Here is a 20,771-nt window from a genome sequence, read left to right on the forward strand (position 1 = left end):
AGAATGGAATACCAAGGTGCACAGAATATTGGGACAGCTAGCACTAGAGAAAAAATTACTAAGTTATTAGGTGGGTTCAGTGTAAGAGGGGAAGCCCAAATTAGGCTTACTGTGCATGAATGTGAATGTGTGGTGTGTGATATATAAGATTGGTGAGTTGCAGGCGCAGATGGTCACATGGAAATATAATGTGGCGATAACGGAGACCTGGCTCAAAGAAGGGCAGGACTAAATTTTCCTGGACACAGAATGTTCATAAAGGATAGGAAAGGAGGGAAGGAAAAAATGGAGCAGAGGTGGCAGAATTAAGGAGAACATTACAGTGCAGGAGAGAGAGGATGTTTCAAAAGGGGTCAAGGAGAGAATCTATTTGGCTAGAGCTAAGGAACAAAAAAAAAGGTGCAATTACATTGCACAGAGTAGTCTCTATTGGCCACCAACTAGTAGGAAAGATGCACAGTAAAGGAACAAATTTCGAAGGAAATTACAGAAGTGCAAGAATTATAGAATAGCTATAATGGGGAGACTTAAATTATCCGAATATAGACTGGGATAGTAGTGGTGTAAAGGGCAGAGAGGTGCAAGAGGTCCTAGAGCATGCTCAGGAAATTTTTCTGCAGCAGGTGGTTTCCAGTCCAATGAGAAAGAAAGCATTGCTGTACCTGGCTCTTGGGAATAAGGTGGGTTTCAGCAAAGGAACATTTAGAGGATGGTGATCATTTTATCATAAGGCTTAGGTTGGCAATGGAAAAGGACAAAGAACAATTTAGAATAAGTATAATTAACTGAGGGAAAGCTAACTTCATTGGGGTAAAAATGATTCCAAATTTATCTGGACCAGATTCCAAATTTATCTGGGCCTGATCCCAAAAGCTGGCTAACAAAATTGTAACTGAATTGTAACGGGTGGCCTTTAAAGAGATAGTTTGGGTGCACTCAAGGTACATTTCCACGATGGGAAAAGGCAGACAGAATCCAGGGCTCCTTGGTTGATGAAAGAGACAGAGAGTAGGACAAAGTAGAAAAAGTGTGCATATGTCAGATGTCAGGCAGATAATACAATTCAGAACCAGGCTGAATATGGAAGGCTCAGAGGGCAACTGAAATAGCAATTAAGCGAAGCAAAGAGTGTGTGAAAAGAGACTAGCAGTTAGCATAAAAGGGAATGCAAAATTCTCCTATAGGCATATAAATAGTAAAAGGGTGGTAAGAGGAGGAGTAGGGCCAACTAGAGATCAAAAAGGAGATTTATGCATGGAGGAAGGGGCATGGCTGAGGTACTAAATTAATATATTTCATCTATCTTTACCAAGGAAGAAGATGCTACCCAGGGCATGGTGAAAAAAGGAGAAAGTTCAGACACCCAAAGGATTTAAAAATAATAAGGTGGTATTGATAGGTTTTCTGTACTTAAAGTTGATAAGGATTGGACGAGATGCATCCAAGGATACTGGATACAAAGGCACCCTTGTTCAAAAAAGGATGTAAGGTTAAGCCCAGCAACTACAGGCCAGTCAGTTTAACCTTGGTGCTGGGAAGCTTTTTTAAATGATAAATCAGGACAAAATTATTAGCCACCTGGGCAAATCCAGATTAATTAGGAAAGCCAACATAATTTAAGGACAAATTGTGTTTAAATAACTTGCATGAATTTTCTGATTAGATAACAGAGGCCTGATGAGGGTAATGCTGTTGATTTGGTGTACATGTACTTCTAAAAGGCATTTGGTAAAGTGCCACAAAAACTTGTGAGCAAAGTGAGAGCTCATGAAATAAGAGACAGTAGCAACAAAGATGCAAAATCGACTAAATGACATGAAACACAGTAATGGCGAACAGTTGTTTGTTGCACTGGAGGAAGGTTTATAGAGGAGTTCTGTAATTGTCAGTGTTTGGATCCCTGCTCTTCCTGATATATATCTTTTTTTTTTAGAAAACACACAGTGAGTGATTAGGATCTGAAATCCATTGCCTAAGAATGTGGTGGAGGCAGGTTTAATCCAAGCGTTCATAGGAAATTGGATTGTTATCTGACAAAGAAAAATGTGCAGGGCTACAGGACACTCGTGAGGGCAATGGTTCCTCAGAGGAGCGCAGCAAAAGTCATGTTCAGGGCACCACGGGTGGCTCAGCTGCACAGGCGGGAAGGAAGAAAGAAGAGTGGAAGAGGAATAGAAGTAGGAGATTCCATAGGTAGGGGAGCAGACCAGCGTTTCTGCGGCTGTAGACACAACTCCAGGATGGTATGTTGCCTTCCTGGTGCCAGGGTCAAGGATATCACAGTGGCTGCAGGACACTCTTAAGGGGCATGGTGAAAAGCCAGAGGTCATGGTTCACATTGGTACCAAAACACAGGTAGAAAGAGGGACAAGGTCCTGAAAGCAGATTTTAGGGAGCTAGGTAATACATTAAAAAGCAGGACCTCAGAGATAGTAATCTTTGATTACTACCAGTATCACGTGCTAGTGAGCATAGAAACAGGAGGTTAGAACTGATGAATGTGTGGCTGGAGAGATGGTGCAGGAGGGAGGGGTTCAGATTCCTGGGACATTGTGACCGGTTCTAGGGGAGCTGGGACCTATGCAAGCAAGACGGCTTGCACCTCAATGGGGTATGGACCAATACCCTTGCTGGAAAGTTTGCTAGTGATGTTGAAGAGGGTTTAAAGTAGTTTGGCAGGAGTTGGGAACTTGCAGGTAAGACTCAGATTGGGCAAAATCAGAAATGCTAATGGAAGGCAGAAAATCAATAAGCAAGTCTGGAAGAGAGGAAAGGAAAGATAGAAAAGAGAGAGTTTGGCAGTGTTCAAAGATATATACTTCAATGCAAGGCGTATAGCAAATAAAGCAGAAGACCTAAGAGCACAGGTAGAAACTTGGCAGTATGATATCATACAGAAACATGGCTTAAAGGTCAGGAATGGCAGCTCAACATTTCTGGTTACGGGGTTTTCAAATGTAATGGAGAGGGAGATATGGCAACTTTGGTTGGAGAAACAATTACAGCTGTGAGGAGGGATGATATGTTAGAAGGATCATCAATTGAGGCCATATGGATCGAGCTTAGGAACAAAAAAAAAGGGGCAGTTACACTACTGGGAGTGTACTATAGAATTTTTTAAGGAAGTTAACAAGGAGGATTGATGATGGTTGTGCAGTTGATGTGGACTACATGGATTTTAGTCAGGCTTTTAACAAGGTCCCATATGGCAGACTGGTTAAAAAAGTAAAAGCCTGTGGGATCAAGGGGAATGCAGCAAGCTGGATTCAAAATTGGCTCAGTGGCAAGAAACAAAGAGTTATTACTGATGGATGTTTTTGTGACTGAAAGGCTGTTTCCAGTGGAGTTCCTCAGAGCTCAGTACTAGGTCCCCTGCTTTTGGTGGTATATATTAATGATTTGGATGTAAATGTAGCGGGGGGGGGGTGACCAAGAAGTTTGCAGATAATGCAAAAATTGGTCATGCAGTAGATAGCGAGAAGGATTGCTGTGGACTGCAGGAAGATAGCAATGGACTGGTCAGGTGGGCAGAAAAGTGGCAAATGGAATTCAACCCAGAGAAGTTAGATGATGCATTTGGGCAGGTCAAACAAGGCAAGGGATCACACAATAAATGGAAGCATATTGAGAGGAGTAGAGGACGTGAGAGAACTTGAGTGAATGTCCACAGGTCCCTGAAGGTAGCACGAGAGGTTAATAAGGTGGTTAAAAAAGCATATGGAATCCTTTCATTTATCAGCCGAGGTATAGAATATAAGAGCAGGGAGATTATGCTGGAACTATATAAAACATTAGTTAGGCCACGGGTACTGTGTACAGTTCTGATCATCTCATTGCAGAAAGGATGTAATTGCATTAGAGAGGGTACAGAGGAGATTTACGGGTATGTTGCCAGGGCTGGAAAATTGCAGCTACGAAGAAAGATTGGATAGGCTGGGATTGTGCTCTTTGGACCAGAGGAGGCTGAGGGGAGATTTGATTGGGATGTACAAAATTGTGAGGAGCCTTGATAAAGTGGATGGGACGGGCCTATTTACTTTAGCAGACAGGTCAGTGACTAGGGGGCGTAGATTTAAAGCGATTGGTAGAAAGATTAAAGCCGAAACGAGGAAACATATTTTCACCCAGAGGATTGTGGGGGGTCTGGAATTCATTGCCTGGAACGGTAGTAGAGGCAACTCATTTAAAGGTGTCTGGATATGCATCTCAAGTGCCATAACTTGCAGGGCTATGGACCAAATGCTAGAAGTGGGATTAGGCCGGGTGGCTCATTTTTCAGCCAGCGCAGACACGATGGGCCAGGTGGCCTTGTTCTGTACGCAGACTTTCTATGATCCTGAGACGGATGAGTGGCACTAGGTGAATTGCTCCTGCACAGGGCCAGCATGGACACAATGGGCCAAATGGCCTCCTTCTGTAGTGTAAGTCTATGATTCTATGGTGCCAGGCAAGATTTAAAAAGCCTTATTGACACAATTAAGACCTCATCTCATCCAAAAGGAAAGTCTACCCAACCGAGGATTCACAAAAAGCCAGAAGTTACAATGTGGACTATTGGTTGCAAATGAGCACTATACTGTTCTTAATAGTACAGAATAACAACAATCTAAAACTAAAATCATGTCTTCTTGCATATATTGAGAGAAGTCAATATTATAACCAGTCAAGAGGAACTGAAGGGTGTTGTCCAAAAGGCCTTATACAATGGAATTAATGGAGGTGGTCACAAACCAACTAAAATGGCTGGATTGTGCAATTAACTTTTGACATTGCCGCTGCTGTGAACAAACTCTATTTCCCACCCTAAAGTTTAACTATTTTTGTGATCCAGCTCTCAACTTCACAACTAAGGGGAGAGGTGCATGATCTACTTCCAGACAGCTATCAATATCCACAGATGCCTAGGCATAATCCCTCATTCCATAAACTCAGATTGTAAAAAGAACTGAAACCCTTACATTTCATCATGCTAAGCAGTGAACAAATTAGGTTTTTAGGTCATTTCTTTCTAACTTATCTTCCTGCCTAAACAAAAATATTGCAAAATTCTAATCAAAAATAAGGTTGAACAAATTGGCAAAATAGACAAACTTCATACAGCCTTTCAATTCTGTAATACAGATATAAAGACCTAGCATATGCAAACAGCCTGACCTAGACTTATTTGATCAGACAGACTGAATTCATTTATCTTGCATGAATTTAGGAGTGCCCCTCACGAAGGAATTTATTTTAATTAAAAAGCACAAAGACAAAGAGTGAAAATGATACCAATTTGAAGTATATCAAGTCAAAAAGTGAGTTCCCATTATTGCCTACAATTATTTCACACAACTTGTGAACAAGTTTATAAAACTAGTTTATTTATCAGCTGTGGCTCAGTGGTAGCACTGTCACGCAGCTCAAAAGGTTGTCAGTTCAAGTTCCACTCTAGAGATTGGAGCAAATAATTTAGGCTGACACTTCAGGTGCAGTGCTACACTGTCAGAAGTCCAGTCTTTCATAAGAAAGATTAAATTCAGGCCCCATCTGCCATCTTGAGTTTAAAAAATGGCACACAGCACTACGCAAAGAAGAGCAGTGTAGACTTCCCTGCTGGCCTGGCTAATATTTACGTCTTAACCAATATTACTAAAAAGCAAGATTATCTGATCATCATCTCATTGCTGTTTGTGTGGCATTGCTGTGGACAAATTGGATGCAATATTTCCTGTGTTGCATCAATGACTACACCTCAAAAGCTGTAAAGCACTATGGAACATGTTGAGATTGTTAAAGTTGTGAAAGATGTTATATAAATTTAAGTTATTTCTTCTTTACTAGGTGTTGGTATTAAATTTACTGCTTTGAAATGCAGCTAGTAAACATACTCAAACAAATTATAACTATAGTGCAGTTAACTTATAGGCATTTGTTTGAGATTACTAACATGCCAATACTGGTAGAGAATTTTCACCTACCTAGTTGGGAGGTACAGTCCTGTACTGAAACTCCCAAAAATTTGAACCTACGGACAAAACATACAGGTATTATTCAGTACAAAATATCACATTTAATTATTTAGGCAATACAACTACAGATTTTAGTTTGTTAATTTGCTTTGTGTCATTCACTGAACATGCAATACCTGATCATTCTGAATTCACAGAACAGAAAAGAGATTCATTATGTTGAGGAAAACTAAACATTTTTCAAAGGGAATGTTATAGCTAGCAACAATATAAATGTATTCCAACTTTTAATCCAGTGTTATATTGATTAGAAACATGCATTTTTTAAAATGTTTTGGTGCATTATAGCTCAGTGAATGTGGCAAGAAGTCCTGATCAGTGCTACAATTAACCCATTTCATTGAAGGCACCATCATTGACTTTAGTAGGCCTGGTCAAGCGAGGCAAAATTTGTGCAAATGCACACAGCTGTAAGGGTTTCCATGCTCCTGATGCATGTTGGTTTCATTTGAAGAAAAGTCTGGGTCTCATACTGTCCAGAAAGAACTTTAGCAAGCTACAAGCTATGAGCATCCATGGAGCCATTGTGTACCATGAATACCTACCTTCAGAAAAGGTGAAAGGAACTGTTTAGTTTACCTGCATTGGAAAGAATTGGCAATGGAAGTGTATGAAATGTAGAAAATTGCACAAATTTGGACTTGGATTTTTTAACCAACAATGTCAACTTTGCTTTTCATGATTTGACATTTTTTGCTCGTATTTTTAAAGAAAGAATTCCTGGAATTTTATCTGGCTGCCTTAAAACAGATTTCCTTATGATCTTACAGCACTGGCAGATTCTATTTTAAGATTCAGCATTCTTATTAGAAAACTCTGCTATGAATTATCACAGAACACCACCTCAGCAGAGTCTCAGTATTTTCTCGTATGTTTCATTCAGTGTAGTTACTCGGTTTTACTTTTGATTCATAAACAATGCAAAACATTTTGTATTGATATTATGGCTTCAGTCGAATATTTGAGTCCCAGATTCTGGAACAGATAGTCAATCAGGTGACTTAATTTTAACTTAATTTGACCTCTTTGAATATTAATATACACACACACAGTTATATCCATATAAAAATACATACAAAAGCACACAGAAAATGCTTTGTAGATGAGGGTAGCATCTAAAATCTAGGTTACTTTTTGGCAAGTAAAATGTTAGTTTTAAAGAACTAAATTTGTTTTACAAATTTAGGACCTCTCCTGTCTGCACAAATAAGAGTTAAGGGAAAAATAAACTTGAGAAAATTAGTTTCATATTGTAATACTCACATCAGCTGCTGGCCAAAGCTCCTTGATAACAGACTCTATTCGTTTCACTACTTCTTTACGCATGGTTTCCTCTTCAGGACGCGGTGACACAAAATTGTAGAAGTCCATGATTTCTTCATGAAGACTAATAAAATTGAGAGAGAAATTTACATTAGAGCCCTGCAACAAAACTGAATTCTCAAGGTGTTTATTTTCATGAGCCTCTCCTTCAAACTTTAAAAATAGTTTTTGATTACATATCAGTTTGTTTTACACATTTAATTTTAAGTAATACTTTCAATATGATTCAATTTGTAAGGAATATGTATGTTTTACATTATCCAGAACCACGTTCCAGAAGTTTACAAGCCAAGCTGGAAGAAAACTATGTTTAAAATCATTGTTCATAATTTTTAAATTCTAGCTTTATCAGTTTTCCTTATGTTAATTTGACATATTGATTTACATCCTTCTATCAGTAGCACTGCAGCACTTTAACACCTCCCAACTCAGTCTGTACTGCTGAGAACCTCATACTATTGATGGATTTATAAACAAAATATAGAAGTTGCTCTGTACTTTCTGTTTCATATATGAACAGCATCCATAACCCTTACCATTTTAACTGTCCAGCTATGCCAATACTATCCCAACTCTCAATATTCTACTTATGTCTTAGGAATGCACAGGAACCAGAACTATCTGCCTATAGGTTTTTTTTGTTTAATTCTTCCTTTGATTTGCTCCCTCCCTCCAGGCTCTGACTTGCATCAATGTTTCTAGGCCTCCCCTTTCTGAGCAACAACCTAATTCTTAGCACAAAGGAGTGCAATACTTAGCCAGCCCTTGCAGCTGTGGCACAGAATGCCACATTAAGGCCAAATTTATGGAATTTGTCAAACAGGTTGTGATTGGTGTTTTTGTGGTGCAAATGCTTTCATTGTTGTTACAATCTCAGTAGAGACCAGTAACTTTTTTTTTAAAGTTGGCAAAATTCAAAATCCCTGCTATTTACTGAAAGAATAAAGCCATAAGATTCCACAGCTTAAAACAGAAAAATATTTACTATATAAGAATCAACAAAGCAAACACTATCTATCCTATACTCTAACATCCAGAATTAACAAAAGTTAAACATGAAGTTATCAGGCAAATTGCAGTTAATTATAAACTATAAAATTGCACATTAAATAGCAGATACAACTAAGGCAGATCTCACAAATTGGCTCAGCAGTAAACTCAGGTTTTGGTGAACACACTCAGCCACAAAGTCCTTGTAACTCTGCCTTCCTCATGAGGAATATTAGCTCTGATCCTTCTAGGAGCTAGGATGATTCCAGGCCGGCAGCAACGCACAGCCAACCAGAATTCCACAGGCATGGTCTGCACCACAAATGGCACACAGCTGCAGAACCTGCTCAACTCAATCAGAATGACATAGATCCAATGTTATCTTCAAGTAACAGAAACAGCTGCAGCAACTTAATCCCAGCTTCTGGATCTGGACTCTACCTTCTTGAACTTGCCTGTTCTGCACCACTGGACTCATCAGCTGCCACTGCTCAGCTTGGACTGATCGGTATTCCTATATATCGTTCAACCAGGGTCAGTTTGTCTAAAGTTTTGGTTTCCAAACCTGTTTGTTTTTGTTTTGTTAGAAACGGGAAGGATCAGCTTCCCTTTTCAGTTCAGTTTCTGTTTTCGTTAAGTTCTGCCTCAAAAACTACAAATTTAGACTTAAAAACACAGGTTACCTCATTGTTAAAATGATGAATGCAGCAGGCTAGCTCATAATTATGAAGTCAAGCTAGGCCAATATCAGCCTGCAAAATCATTATCTGGAAACTCACAGGGTTAAAAGAGAAGTCTAATTCCGCTCCCTTTGTTGGCAGAACATCATAGTGCATTGAGCTTATATTGTAACGTTTATATTAATGTTATGGATAAAGTCTGTCATCCAGTCAAGTCAGAATTTGATACAGTGCTTTATCCTCCACCGTATTCTCTCTACCCACAGCCCCCTTCCAATCTGTTAGCCTTGCCCCCTCATTTGTCAGCACAACCCTTACCCTTTTTTAAAATTCCACCACTACTCCAACTGGACTCTCTGTGCTGCAGCCACAAGTAGCAACAGTGCAATTGCTTGTTCCAGACTCTAATCTGCTGCAGAGCTCTTGGATTCTTTCTCTGCCCCAGGACCAAAGCTCAGCAAACGGACCACTTACTAATCTATATTAGCCTCCTCTTCCCAGTCCAACCTTGCTCTCCACACATATTGGGTGAAGTATGGTGAGGATGTTGTGAATTCAACATCAAAAGTAGATAAGGCATATAAAGAGAAGTTATGTTGATAATCATTCGGTAGGCAAAGCACTATTTCCCTTGTTAGCACGGTCAACAATATTTAAGACTGCCTTATAGCTATTTCCACTTAGTTCTTTAGGGTGGAAATTCCTCAGTTAACTTATCTATTGAATGCAGAACAACCAAAAAATGTGGGATTATTTCATCTCAAGATTCAAATCTTCAAGTATGATGAAGAGTTATGGTATTTGAATTAACACTTTGTCAAAGCATACATTCACTCCAGAAATCCTTAGACAACGCCTTCCAAACTCACGACTGCTACCATCTGGAAAGACAAGGGCAGCAGACACATAGGAACACCACCACCTGCAAGTTCCCCTCCAAGCTACTCACCACATTGAAGGAACGACAAATTGCCAAGTCAATGTCACTGGGTCAAAATCATGGAACTCCCTCCCTAACAGCAGTTCAAGGCGGCAGCTCACCACCACCTTCTCAAGGGCAACTAGAGATGGGCAATAAATGCTAGCTTAGCCGGTGATGCCCACATCCCAAGAATGATTTTTTAAACATCCTGTGTGATTATAGAAACAGAAAATAGGAGCAGAAGTAGGCCATTCGGCCCTGCGAGCCTGCTCCGCCATTCATTATGATCATGGCTGATCATCCAACTCAATAGCCTGCTCCTGCTTTCTCCCCATATCCTTTCATCCCTTTCTCCCCAAGAGCTATATCTAACTCCTTCTTGAAAGCATACAATGTTTTGGTCTCAACTACTTTGTGGTAACAAATTCCATAGGCTCACCACTCTCTGGGTGAAGAAATTTCTCCTCATCTCAGTCCTAAATGGTCTACCCCATGTTCTCAGACTGTGACCCCTGGTTCTGGACTCCCCCACCATCGGGAACATCCTTCCTGCATCTACCCTGTCAAGTTCTGTTAGAATTTTATAGGTTTCTGTGAGATCCCCCCTCATTCTTCTGAACTCCAGCGAATACAATCCTAACCGACTCAATCTCTCCTCATATGTCAGTCCCGCCATCCCAGGAATCAGTCTGGTAAACCTTTGCTGCACTCCCTCAGGAGCAAGAACATCCTTCTTCAGATAAGGAGGCCAAAACTGCACACAATATTCCAAGTGTGGTCTCACCAAGGCGCTGTATAATTGCAGCAAGACATCCCTGCTCCTGTACTCAAATCCTCTCGCTATGAAGGCCAACATACCATCTGCATTCTTTACCGTTTGCTGCACCTGTATGCTTACCTTCAACGACTGGTGTCCGAGAACCCCCAGGTCTCGTTGCACATTCCCCTCTCTCAATTTATAGCCAGATAATAATCTGCCTTCCTGTTTTTGCTACCAAAGTGGATAACCTCACATTTATCCACATTATTGCATCTACCATGCATTTGCCCACTCACTCAGCTTGTCCAAATCACACTCAAGCATCTCTGCATCCTCCTCACAGCTCACCCTCCCACCCAGTTTTGTGTCATCTGCAAATTTGGAGATATTACATTTAGCTCCCTCATCTAAATCATTAAAATATATTGTGAATAGCTGGAGTCCCAGCACCGATCCCTGCGGTACCCCACTAGTCACTGCCTGCCATTCGGAAAAAGACCCATTTATTCCTACTCAGTTTCCTGTCTGCCAACCAGTTTTCTATCCATCTCAATACACTACCCCCAACCCCATGTGCTTTAATTTTACACGCTAATCTCTTATGTGGGACTTTGTCGAAAGCCTTCTGAAAGTCCAAATAAACCACATCCACTGGCTCCCCCTCATCAACTCTACTAGTTACATTCTCGAAAAATTCAGTAGATATGTCAAGCATGATTTCCCTTTCGTAAATCCATGCTGACTCTGTCCAATTCTGCCACTGTTTAAGTGCTCAGCTATTAAATCTTTTATAATGGACTCTAGAATTTTCCCCACTACCGATGTCAGGTTGACTGGTCTATAATTCCGTTTTCTCTCTACCTCCCTTTTTAAATAGTGGGTTACATTAGCTACCATCCAATCTGTAGGAACTGTTCCAGAGTCTATAGAATCTCGGAAGATGACCACCAATGCATCCACTATTTCTAGGGCCACTTCCTTAAGTACTCTGGGATGTAGATTATCAGGCCCTGGGGATTTATCAGCCTTCAATCCCATCAATTTCTCCAACACCATTTCCCTGCTAATACTGATTTCTTTCAGTTCCTCCCTCTCACTAAACCCTGTAGTTCCCCAACATTTCTGGTATGTTATTTGTGTCCTCCCTTGTGAAGACAGAACCAAAGTATGTATTTAGTTGGTCAGCCATTTCTTTGTTCCCCCATTATAAATTCCCGTGCTTCAGACTGTTAAGGGACCTACATTTGTCTTCACCAATCTTTTTCTCTTCACGTACCTATAGAAACTTTTACAGTCAGTTTTTATGTTCCCCACAAGCTTACTCTCGTATTCTATTTTCCCCTTCTTAATCAATCCCTTAGTCTTCCATTGCTTAATTCGAAAGTGTTCCCAATCCTCAGGTCTGTTGTTTTTTTCTGGCCAATTTGTATGCCTCTTCCTTGGATCTAATACTATCTCTAATTTCCCTTGTAAGCCATGGTTTGGCCACCTTTCCTATTTTACTTTTGCGCCAGACGGGAATAAACAATTGTTGCAGTTCATCCATGCGCTCTTTGAACGTTTGCCATTGCCTATCCACCGTCATCCCTTTAAGTAACATTTCCCAATCCATCATAGCCAACTTGCGTCTCATACCATCGTAGTTTCCTTTATTAAGATTCAGGACCCTAGTCTCAGAATCAACTACATCACTCCCCATCTTAATGAAGAATTCTATCATATTATGGTCGCTCATCCCCAAGGGGCCTCGCACAACTAGATTGCCAATTATTCCTTTCTCATTACACAATACCCAGTCTAGGATGGCCTGTTCTCTAGTTGGTTCCTCAACGTATTGGTCCAGAAAACCATCTCGTATACACTTCAGGAATTCCTCCTCTACGGTATTGTTACTAATTTGATTTGCCCAATCCATATGCAGATTAAAGTCACCCATAATTAGAGATGTTCCTTTATTGCATGCATCTCTAATTTCCTGTTTAATGCCATCCCCAACATCACCACCACAGTTTGGGGGTCTATATACAACTCTCACTAACGTTTTTTGCCCCTTAGTGTTTCTCAGCTCTACCCATACAGATTCCACATCGTCGGAGCTAATATCTTTCCTCACTATTGTGCTAATTTCCTCTTTAATCAGCATTGCAACTCACCGCCTTTTCCTTTTTGCCTGTCCTTCCTAAATACTGGATACCCCTGGATGTTCAGTTCCCATCCCTGGTCACCCTGCAGCAATGTCTCCATAATCCTGACTATATCATACCTGTTTACATCTATTTGCACAGTTAATTCATCCACTTTATTGCGAATGCTCCTTGCGTTAAGGCACAAAGTCTTACGGCTTGTCTTTTTAACATTACTTGTCCCGTTCCCACTATTTTTCACTGAGGCCCTGTTTGCTTCTTGCCCTTGATTTCTCTGCCTCTCACTTTTCTCATTCCCCTGTCTATTGTTCTTGTTCTTGGGTCCCCCTCCTCTGACTCCTTGAATATGTTCCCATCCCCCTACCGTTTTAGTTTAAACCCTCCCCAAACACTCTAGCAAACATTCCCCCTAGGGCATCAGTCCCGGTCCTGCCCAGGTGTAGCCTGTCCAGTTTGTACTGGTCCCACCTGCCCCAGAACTGGTCCCAACGTCCCAGGAATCTGAAACCCTCCCCCTCACACCATCTCTTCAGCCACGTATTCATCCGATATATCCTGCTATCTCTACTCTGACTAGCACGTGGCACTGGTAGTAATCCTGAGATCACTACCTTTGAGTATTTTATGTTGTATTCCACTTGAACTACAGAGCAGTGAGTGAACGAGCGTGTGAGTGAGGTCATCAGACACTTTCCAAACGTGGAACAGTTCTCAAAATGTACTACTTGCTATTGGTGTGTGGAGGTCAAGTGATCCATGATATGCTTGTTCGGATGCTCAATGCATGCATCCTTTCCTTGAAAGATAGTAATGTCTACTTGAGGATTAGGAGATTAAACTTTAAAGAAATTTCTACCAATGTTAAGTAATCTGACAACCACCCAGATCCAGAGAACAAGTATTATTTTGCTTAGTGGATGCCTCAAATTTCTTGCCCTCAAAAGTCCTAAACTTGAAAGAGTATCACGTGAGTTGAAAACATTTTCTCTCCTATAATCACTACCATCAACACTTCAATTTAGTTTCTAATGCTATTTATTTTGTGGGGTCTGAAAAGTCACATACCACACAATAGAACTCCTTCCTTTTTCATCATGCAGTAACAGGGAATCATGATATGGCTAGGTTTTCGATAACCCTTGTAGAGAAGTTTCATCTCTGGGTCCAAAAAGGCTGCTGCACTTTCAAAGTTCACTCCATTTTTACCAGCCCATTTTTAAACATTGAAGTAACTCTTAGGCTTAGTATTTCTTGAAACATTCCACGGCTGCATTTATCTGATTCACAAAGACGCTCCTGAGAAGAGGCACTGAATCAACCAGTTTTGCAGATCAGATAAAAAGCTGAAATCTAGCCACAGAGAAGTAGAACATTGCTGTGCTTACATCAAAGCACCTCTGCCTAAGGCATCCATTGTGAACTGCTGCAAGAAACATTCCACTAGCCAACAAAGTCTGCGAGAGCTTGTGCCTAGTTCCAAGCTATAGCTGGAACTTCTAGGTAAACTGCTCGTCCACATAACTTTGACAAGCAATTACTTCTGCTAAGTGTATTTGATAAGTAACATGGGGTCTGAGTTTTCGCTGCAAGTTTCTTACCCACTGTGTCAAAATGTTATAACTCTTCAAGGTGAGCAGAGCTTTGCATATGGAAAAGCCATGTGGTGATAGAAAGCAATGAGAACAGGCCTAGGTGAATGTTCATTGCTGGGAAGAACCTGTGAAATAAAACAAATGCTTCACAATGGAACTAACTGGCAACCATAGGAGGTTATAGTCAATACCTATTGTCAATAGCCAATAGTCAATACCTATTGCCCAATCTTGTATACAAGTGTAATCAGGTGGTTTAGCTACCAAATAGTAGCTACCTGCAGTAGCAACCGGCAGGAATGGTAAGCAGAAAAGGCCAGGAATATAGAGTCATGGAGGTCTACAGCACAGAAAAAGGCCCTTCGGCCCATTGAGTCTGCGCCGGTCAAACAGGTACCTAACTTTTCTAATCACATTTTCCAGCACTAGGCCTATAGCCTTGTATGCCATGGCATCGCAAGTGCACATCCAAATACTTCTTAAATGTTATGAGGGTTTCTGCCTCTACCACCATTTCAGGCAGTGAGTTCCAGATTCCCACTGAATGAAAAAATTCTTCCTCGCATCCCCTCTAAACCTCCTGCCCCTGACCTTAAATCTATTCCCCCGGTTACTGATTCTTCCAGAACTGAAGTCAAACAGCAACAAAGAAAGAAACAAAATTGCTAAAGAATGATTCAATATTGTGAAAGCAATATTGTTGAGCTGTCGAGTATTGCAGACTGAATTCTGTTTCTGCCAGAGGAGGGTGTGGCTAATTTGGGCATTATGCAAAGGAAGGGAAAGTTCATCATACAACGGAACATCACAAGAGTAAACTTCACCTTTGAGCTAAGTTTTCTTGGCATGGGACCCCTGCAATGCTTCCATAGTAACATATGTCACAGAAAAATATACTGTGCGCTGAGAATTAGCAGAAAGTGTCTATTGTTTAAATAGAATATAAGTAATAGCTTTACACAAAGCCAACACATGAAGATGAAAATCAAAGAGTTTGTACTCCAAAATGTTTTAAATTGAAGCAAAGATTAAGAGCATCACATCAATAGGAATTTCCCCCAGTATACTCTGCATTTAGATTCTGCCAAAAAATTTGTTTAAAAACTGTAAATTACACACATTAATTTCCTAGCATATGTATACTACACCTATTTTGACAAAATTAAGCTATTATCTTGTACAACAAGATTCATAATACCATTTATATAGCACAGTAGACCATTGTCAATTGACTATCTTCAAAGTAACATACAGTAATGAGCGTACCATTGATATACTTTTAAGTACATTAGAATATGCTTGCATGTGAAATAAATGGGACAGTGTTCTGCAGAACTGCCGCTCTACTGCCTTTGAGATTGATGTCCAAGATTTAGTTTGCTTAGTAACACTGTTGAAATGATTTTATACATACTACTTTTGCCCCTGTTGCACATATTTTACAGCCAGTTATCAATGCAGAGTGTAATATTATACCCTCATTGACTTGATGCTTTGTTTTTGTTAGCTCTATGGAAAATTCAGAGAATACTGGAAGTTGGGCTACTGAAGATTGTAATGATGCAGTGAAGCAAGTGTATTATAACAGGGGTTTTCAACTGGGTGTCAGGAAGCCCCTAAGGTCCAAGGGGTTTCAAGGCATCCACCAAATCTGCAGAAAATCTCTAAAATAATTTCACATTGAAGAAGAAAGCATTATCAAGTCAATGATCACTGGAGGTATTAGTATTGATGACATGGTTCCCTGGAACTGATGAACTTCCTGCGGACTGACAGATGAATGGCTGAAAGGATTGACAATACGACACCACTGCTCCCCAACCTCAAATCAAAGATGGAGGTCTCAAAGGTTTGTGTGTGTATTCAGAAGAGACAGAGGTCAGTTTGTACAGAGGCATCCTGCTGCTCAGGTGGTTGGTTGAAGGACATGAAGTTGCTGGTCCAGTCACACCTTTGCCTTTCAGCATCCAGTGACACAGACAGACTGAGAAGCAGTTAATGTTACTCTTGTAACCAGCTTATTAAGTAAAATCAGCAATTTTTGAATGTGTCAGAGATGCAAAGGGAATCCTTGAGTATCTTACTCCGAGACACCATAATGATTATTTCTGTGTGCGCTTTTGTAACACATTTTATTTTAATTCTACACACTAGCTTAATGCCCATGAAATTATTTTCCAGTCAGCCCATGTAATGTGTTAGCAAACTGCCTGACTTTAAACAGGGTTGCTATGTCAGGGGTATTGATTTTTGTGGGGACAGCGTGACAGGCATACAAGTGTGATCTGTTTAATGTCTCACTGGAGATGCAGCCGATATAAAAATACATTTCATCTGAAATAATGGCATCACATTTCTTGATTCATGAACATTCATTCCTGGCGAAATCAACAACAAGCAAAAACATCGAACTATAATTTTCTGTTTTAAAGTCACAAAATGCCACCTTAAATGGTCAAACCTACTTTGGCATTGCCTCGTTTAGTTCACAAATATTAACATCAAATATTGAGACGTCGAGTTTGACTGGATTGGTGTTCTAGCAAGTTTTCAGACGTGAGAAGCAGAATCCAAATTTATCACGAAGAGACTACCGCAAAGCTGGGAGATTTAAATATTATCTAATTAAGAAAAGAAGATTTAATAGTTGTCTAGTATTCATTGGCACTTTGAAAGTTTTGGATTACTAATTCGCAACCACATGGATGATTTTTTAATTCATTCACAGGATGTGGGTATTGCTGGCGAGGTCAACATTAATGCCCATTTGCAATTGCCCGAGAAGGTGGGTTGCCTTCCAGAACTGCTTCTGTTCACGGGGATTAGATTTCATAATGGTTTGATATAACCGATTAGTTTGCAAGGCCATTTAAGAGGGAAGTCACGAGTCAACCACTGTGGTTGAGCATTGTGCTGTGTGTCTGGAATCACAAATAAACCAGGTCGGGTTAGGACAGCCTGAACTTCCATAAAAGGTTATTAGTGAACCATATGAGTTTTTAAATGGCAACTTGGTAGTTTCATGGTCATCATTGCTGACCCTAGCTTTTTATTCCAGATTTAATTAACAAAATTCCCCAAATGCCATGGATAGGATTTGAATTTACGTCTCCAGATTACTAATCCAGGATTCCTAGTCTAGCAACATAACCACCCATTCTACTATACCCTGAACCATATACTTAAATGACTGTGTTACAGAAAAATTAGTCCTCCCCAATGTGTTCACCCTGATCGTAACATGGCAGAATTCATCAAATATTTGCATAAATTATATACTATTCGGAATTAAAATCTAAACATAAAGACAATTGTTGACATCTGATGCTACTGGAGAAGTTTGCGCCTGACACGGCTAAAGTACCAGAATTAGCACCAAATAATGTCAATGTTATGATGATTTCTGGGGGTCACATTCTATTTTATCGAGATATCTGGTGGACTGGGTTGGAGCTTCTGTTAATCTGTACTAAAATCATATACCTGATCTTATACATGGATTCATGATATTGTTACATAAACTGCCTTAAGGATGATGCCATTTGTACACCTTGTACAGAATAAGAGCACAGGAGGACGACAATTGGCCCATCATATCTGTGCCAGCTCTAATTGTGGAATTCATTTTTATGCAGAAAAAGATGCATAGGTTGTGTTAAAATAGTGGAATTTCTCTAACACAGGAGTGGAGCCTCAAAAGGAAAAAAACGTGAATACCACTGCACTAGAGGTTAGAAAGTCATCAAAGCCAGTTTACACAGGTTTGTGGGACTTAATGCAGAGTAGGATACAAGAACACAAGAGGAGTAGGCATGTTACAGAGACACTGTCCTGGGAGGCCCCATGCTCACTTCTCAGTCTGTGCTGAAGTAACTGATTAACATTAAAAGGGACCAGCAGAGGTGCTACAACAGGTGACACGTAGCTTCTCTTTTGTGACGTCTGGGGGGTGCGGAGAGGGATATGTTGGTGGTGAGGTGAGGAGAAAGAAAGAAGATTTGATGTGCTAATAATGGGAGAGGGGGAGATGGTGGGGGAGACAGTAAGGCAAAGTTCCCACTATTAGTAATTCCTGCTGGAACATGTACAATGGACAACAGGGCTGGGTTTCATTGAAATCTTCATATCCCATTGCAGAGAAGTCGACTCCCATTTGCTTTCAAAGTGGGGGTGGTGGCGTGAGGAGAGTGTGAGGGAGCGCGCGCGAAAAACGGGAAAGGGAGCGCGCGCGCCAAACGGGGAAGGGAGCGCGCGCGCAAAACGGGGAAGGGAGAGAGAGAGCGAGCGTGAGGAGAGCGAGAGAGAGCGAAAGTGAGGAGAGCGTGAGGGGAGGGAGGGTCCCTGTCTCAGATTCTCATTCACCGTAACCACGCTCTCCACCACCCCACTGCGCGCACAGTGTGCGAGGGTGAGTAAGCGAGCACCCGGAGACTTGGAGTGAGCTGGACGCGCACACACACACACTCACACTCCAATGGTCATCCTTATTTTTTTTTTAAATATCAATTTATTGCTTTGACATTGTTTTTTCTCAACAAGTTGTTTCTTTTCACACCTCAGCAGTTGTTTTGAAATTCAGGTTGTGCCAAACCTTACCTTTCTGAAATTCACACATTGGCTTCTTGAGTAGGGAAAAAATTGAAATGTGTCCCCATCCCCCACCATGCGAAAGGTTGGACAAGCCTGCCTTGGACTAATTGAAACAGTGAAAAAACTGTAGGAACTTCAGAAAAAGTTTGTCTTCGTACACTGCCTCGTTCTTCAATATACCCCTCCCATTCCTTTTCTTGAAGGTGCCAACTCAAAGGGCAAAGATAAGGTCAGCCTTCGTACAGGGATACCCCCACACCTGCGTCAGTTTGTGGGTTCAAATCCTACTCTAAAGTATATAACTCAGGTTGAGCCTTCACTGTAGTATTGACGGTGTACCATACAGTTAAAAGTGCCATCTTTCAGGTGGACATATCTTCAGAGCCACTACAAAAAACAGATTTCAGCTTGTGGGACCTTGCTCTGTCTAGACTGCCTGCCATATGTACCTATGTTACAACAGTGATTACACATCAAAAGTGCTAATTGGGTGTGAAGCACTTTGTGAAACCCTCAGGTCATGAAAAGCACGATTAAAAGGAACTGCTTTTCTCACTCATTTCACAAAATGTAGAATACAGAAACAGGCTATTCAGCCCAGCTAGTGTTTATGCTCCACTTCAGCCTCCTCCCATCCTTCCTCAACCAATGTTATCAGCATAGTTCTCCACTCCCTTCACCTTCATATGCTTATCTATCCTCCCCTTAAATGCATCTATACTATTTGCCTTAAGTACTTAAAAACAAAAAGACTACTGCGGATGCTGGAAATCCAAAACAAAAACAGAATTACCTGGAAAAACTCAGCAGGTCTGGCAGCATCGGTGGAGAAGAAAAGAGTCGACGTTTCGAGTCCACATGAGTATAGTTAGGAGAGGGGTGAAATATAAGCTGGTTTAAGGTGGGGGACGGGGGGAGAGAAGTTGAGGGTGGGGTGGTTGTAGGGACAAGCAAGCAGTGATAGGAGCAGATAATCAAAAGATGTCACAGACAAAAGGATCAAACCTTCAACACCTCTTTGATCCTTTTGTCTGTGACATCTTTTGATTATCTGCTCCTATCACTGCTTGCTTGTCCCTACAACCACCCCACCCTCAACTTCTCTCCCCCCGCCCCCCACCTTAAACCAGCTTATATTTCACCCCTCTCCTAACTATACTCAGTTCTGTTGAAGGGTCATGTGGACTCGAAACGTCGACTCTTTTCTCCACCGATGCTGCCAGACCTGCTGAGTTTTTCCAGGTAATTCTGTTTTTGCCTTAAGTACTTCCTTTGGTAGCAAGTTGTGTATTCGCACCATTCTGGGCAAAGAAGTTTCTTTTGAATTTGCTACTGGGTTTCTTGGTAACTACCCTATATTGACAGGCTCTAATTTTGTTTTCGTTCTTCCCAGCATGTGAAAACAATCTGGCTGCTATCAAAACCTTTTCATATTTTAAAGGACCACTAATATGCCACCCCGCAGATTTCTCTCTTTTGGAGAAAAGAGGCCTAGCCTGTTCATTCTTTCCTGGTCAGTTTAACCTCACAGTTCTGGTACCATCCACATAAATCTTTTTTGCACCCTCTCCAGTACCTTCAAATGCTTTTTTAAGATATGACAACCAGAACTGTACATGGTACCCCATGAATGACCCAACCAAGTTTCAATACAAGTTCTGCATAACTTTGACAATTCTATCCCTCTAGAGATAAATCCTAATGTTTGTTTTGATTTTGTTGTGGCCTTCTTGACCTACATCACTACTTTCAGTGATTT

The 20,771-nt window shown here is 40.8% G+C and overlaps 1 protein-coding gene across 9 annotated transcripts in view; it reads right to left on the minus strand.

Annotated features, from left to right (window-relative positions):
- The window catches only part of tent4a (terminal nucleotidyltransferase 4A), an 89,472-nt gene that overhangs the window by 36,604 nt on the left and 32,097 nt on the right, over positions 1-20,771 (minus strand). For all 9 annotated transcript variants that reach the window (XM_078539081.1, XM_078539087.1, XM_078539085.1 and 6 more), the window contains exons 2-3: positions 7,275-7,398; positions 5,961-6,007 (exon numbers count right to left, since the gene is read on the minus strand). In XM_078539081.1, the coding sequence (XP_078395207.1) occupies positions 5,961-6,007; positions 7,275-7,398 (171 nt within the window). The remainder of the gene's footprint in view (positions 1-5,960; positions 6,008-7,274; positions 7,399-20,771) is intronic.

The sequence above is a fragment of the Cetorhinus maximus genome, chromosome 3 (assembly GCF_964194155.1).
Source record: "Cetorhinus maximus chromosome 3, sCetMax3.hap1.1, whole genome shotgun sequence".
Lineage (NCBI taxonomy): Eukaryota > Metazoa > Chordata > Chondrichthyes > Lamniformes > Cetorhinidae > Cetorhinus > Cetorhinus maximus.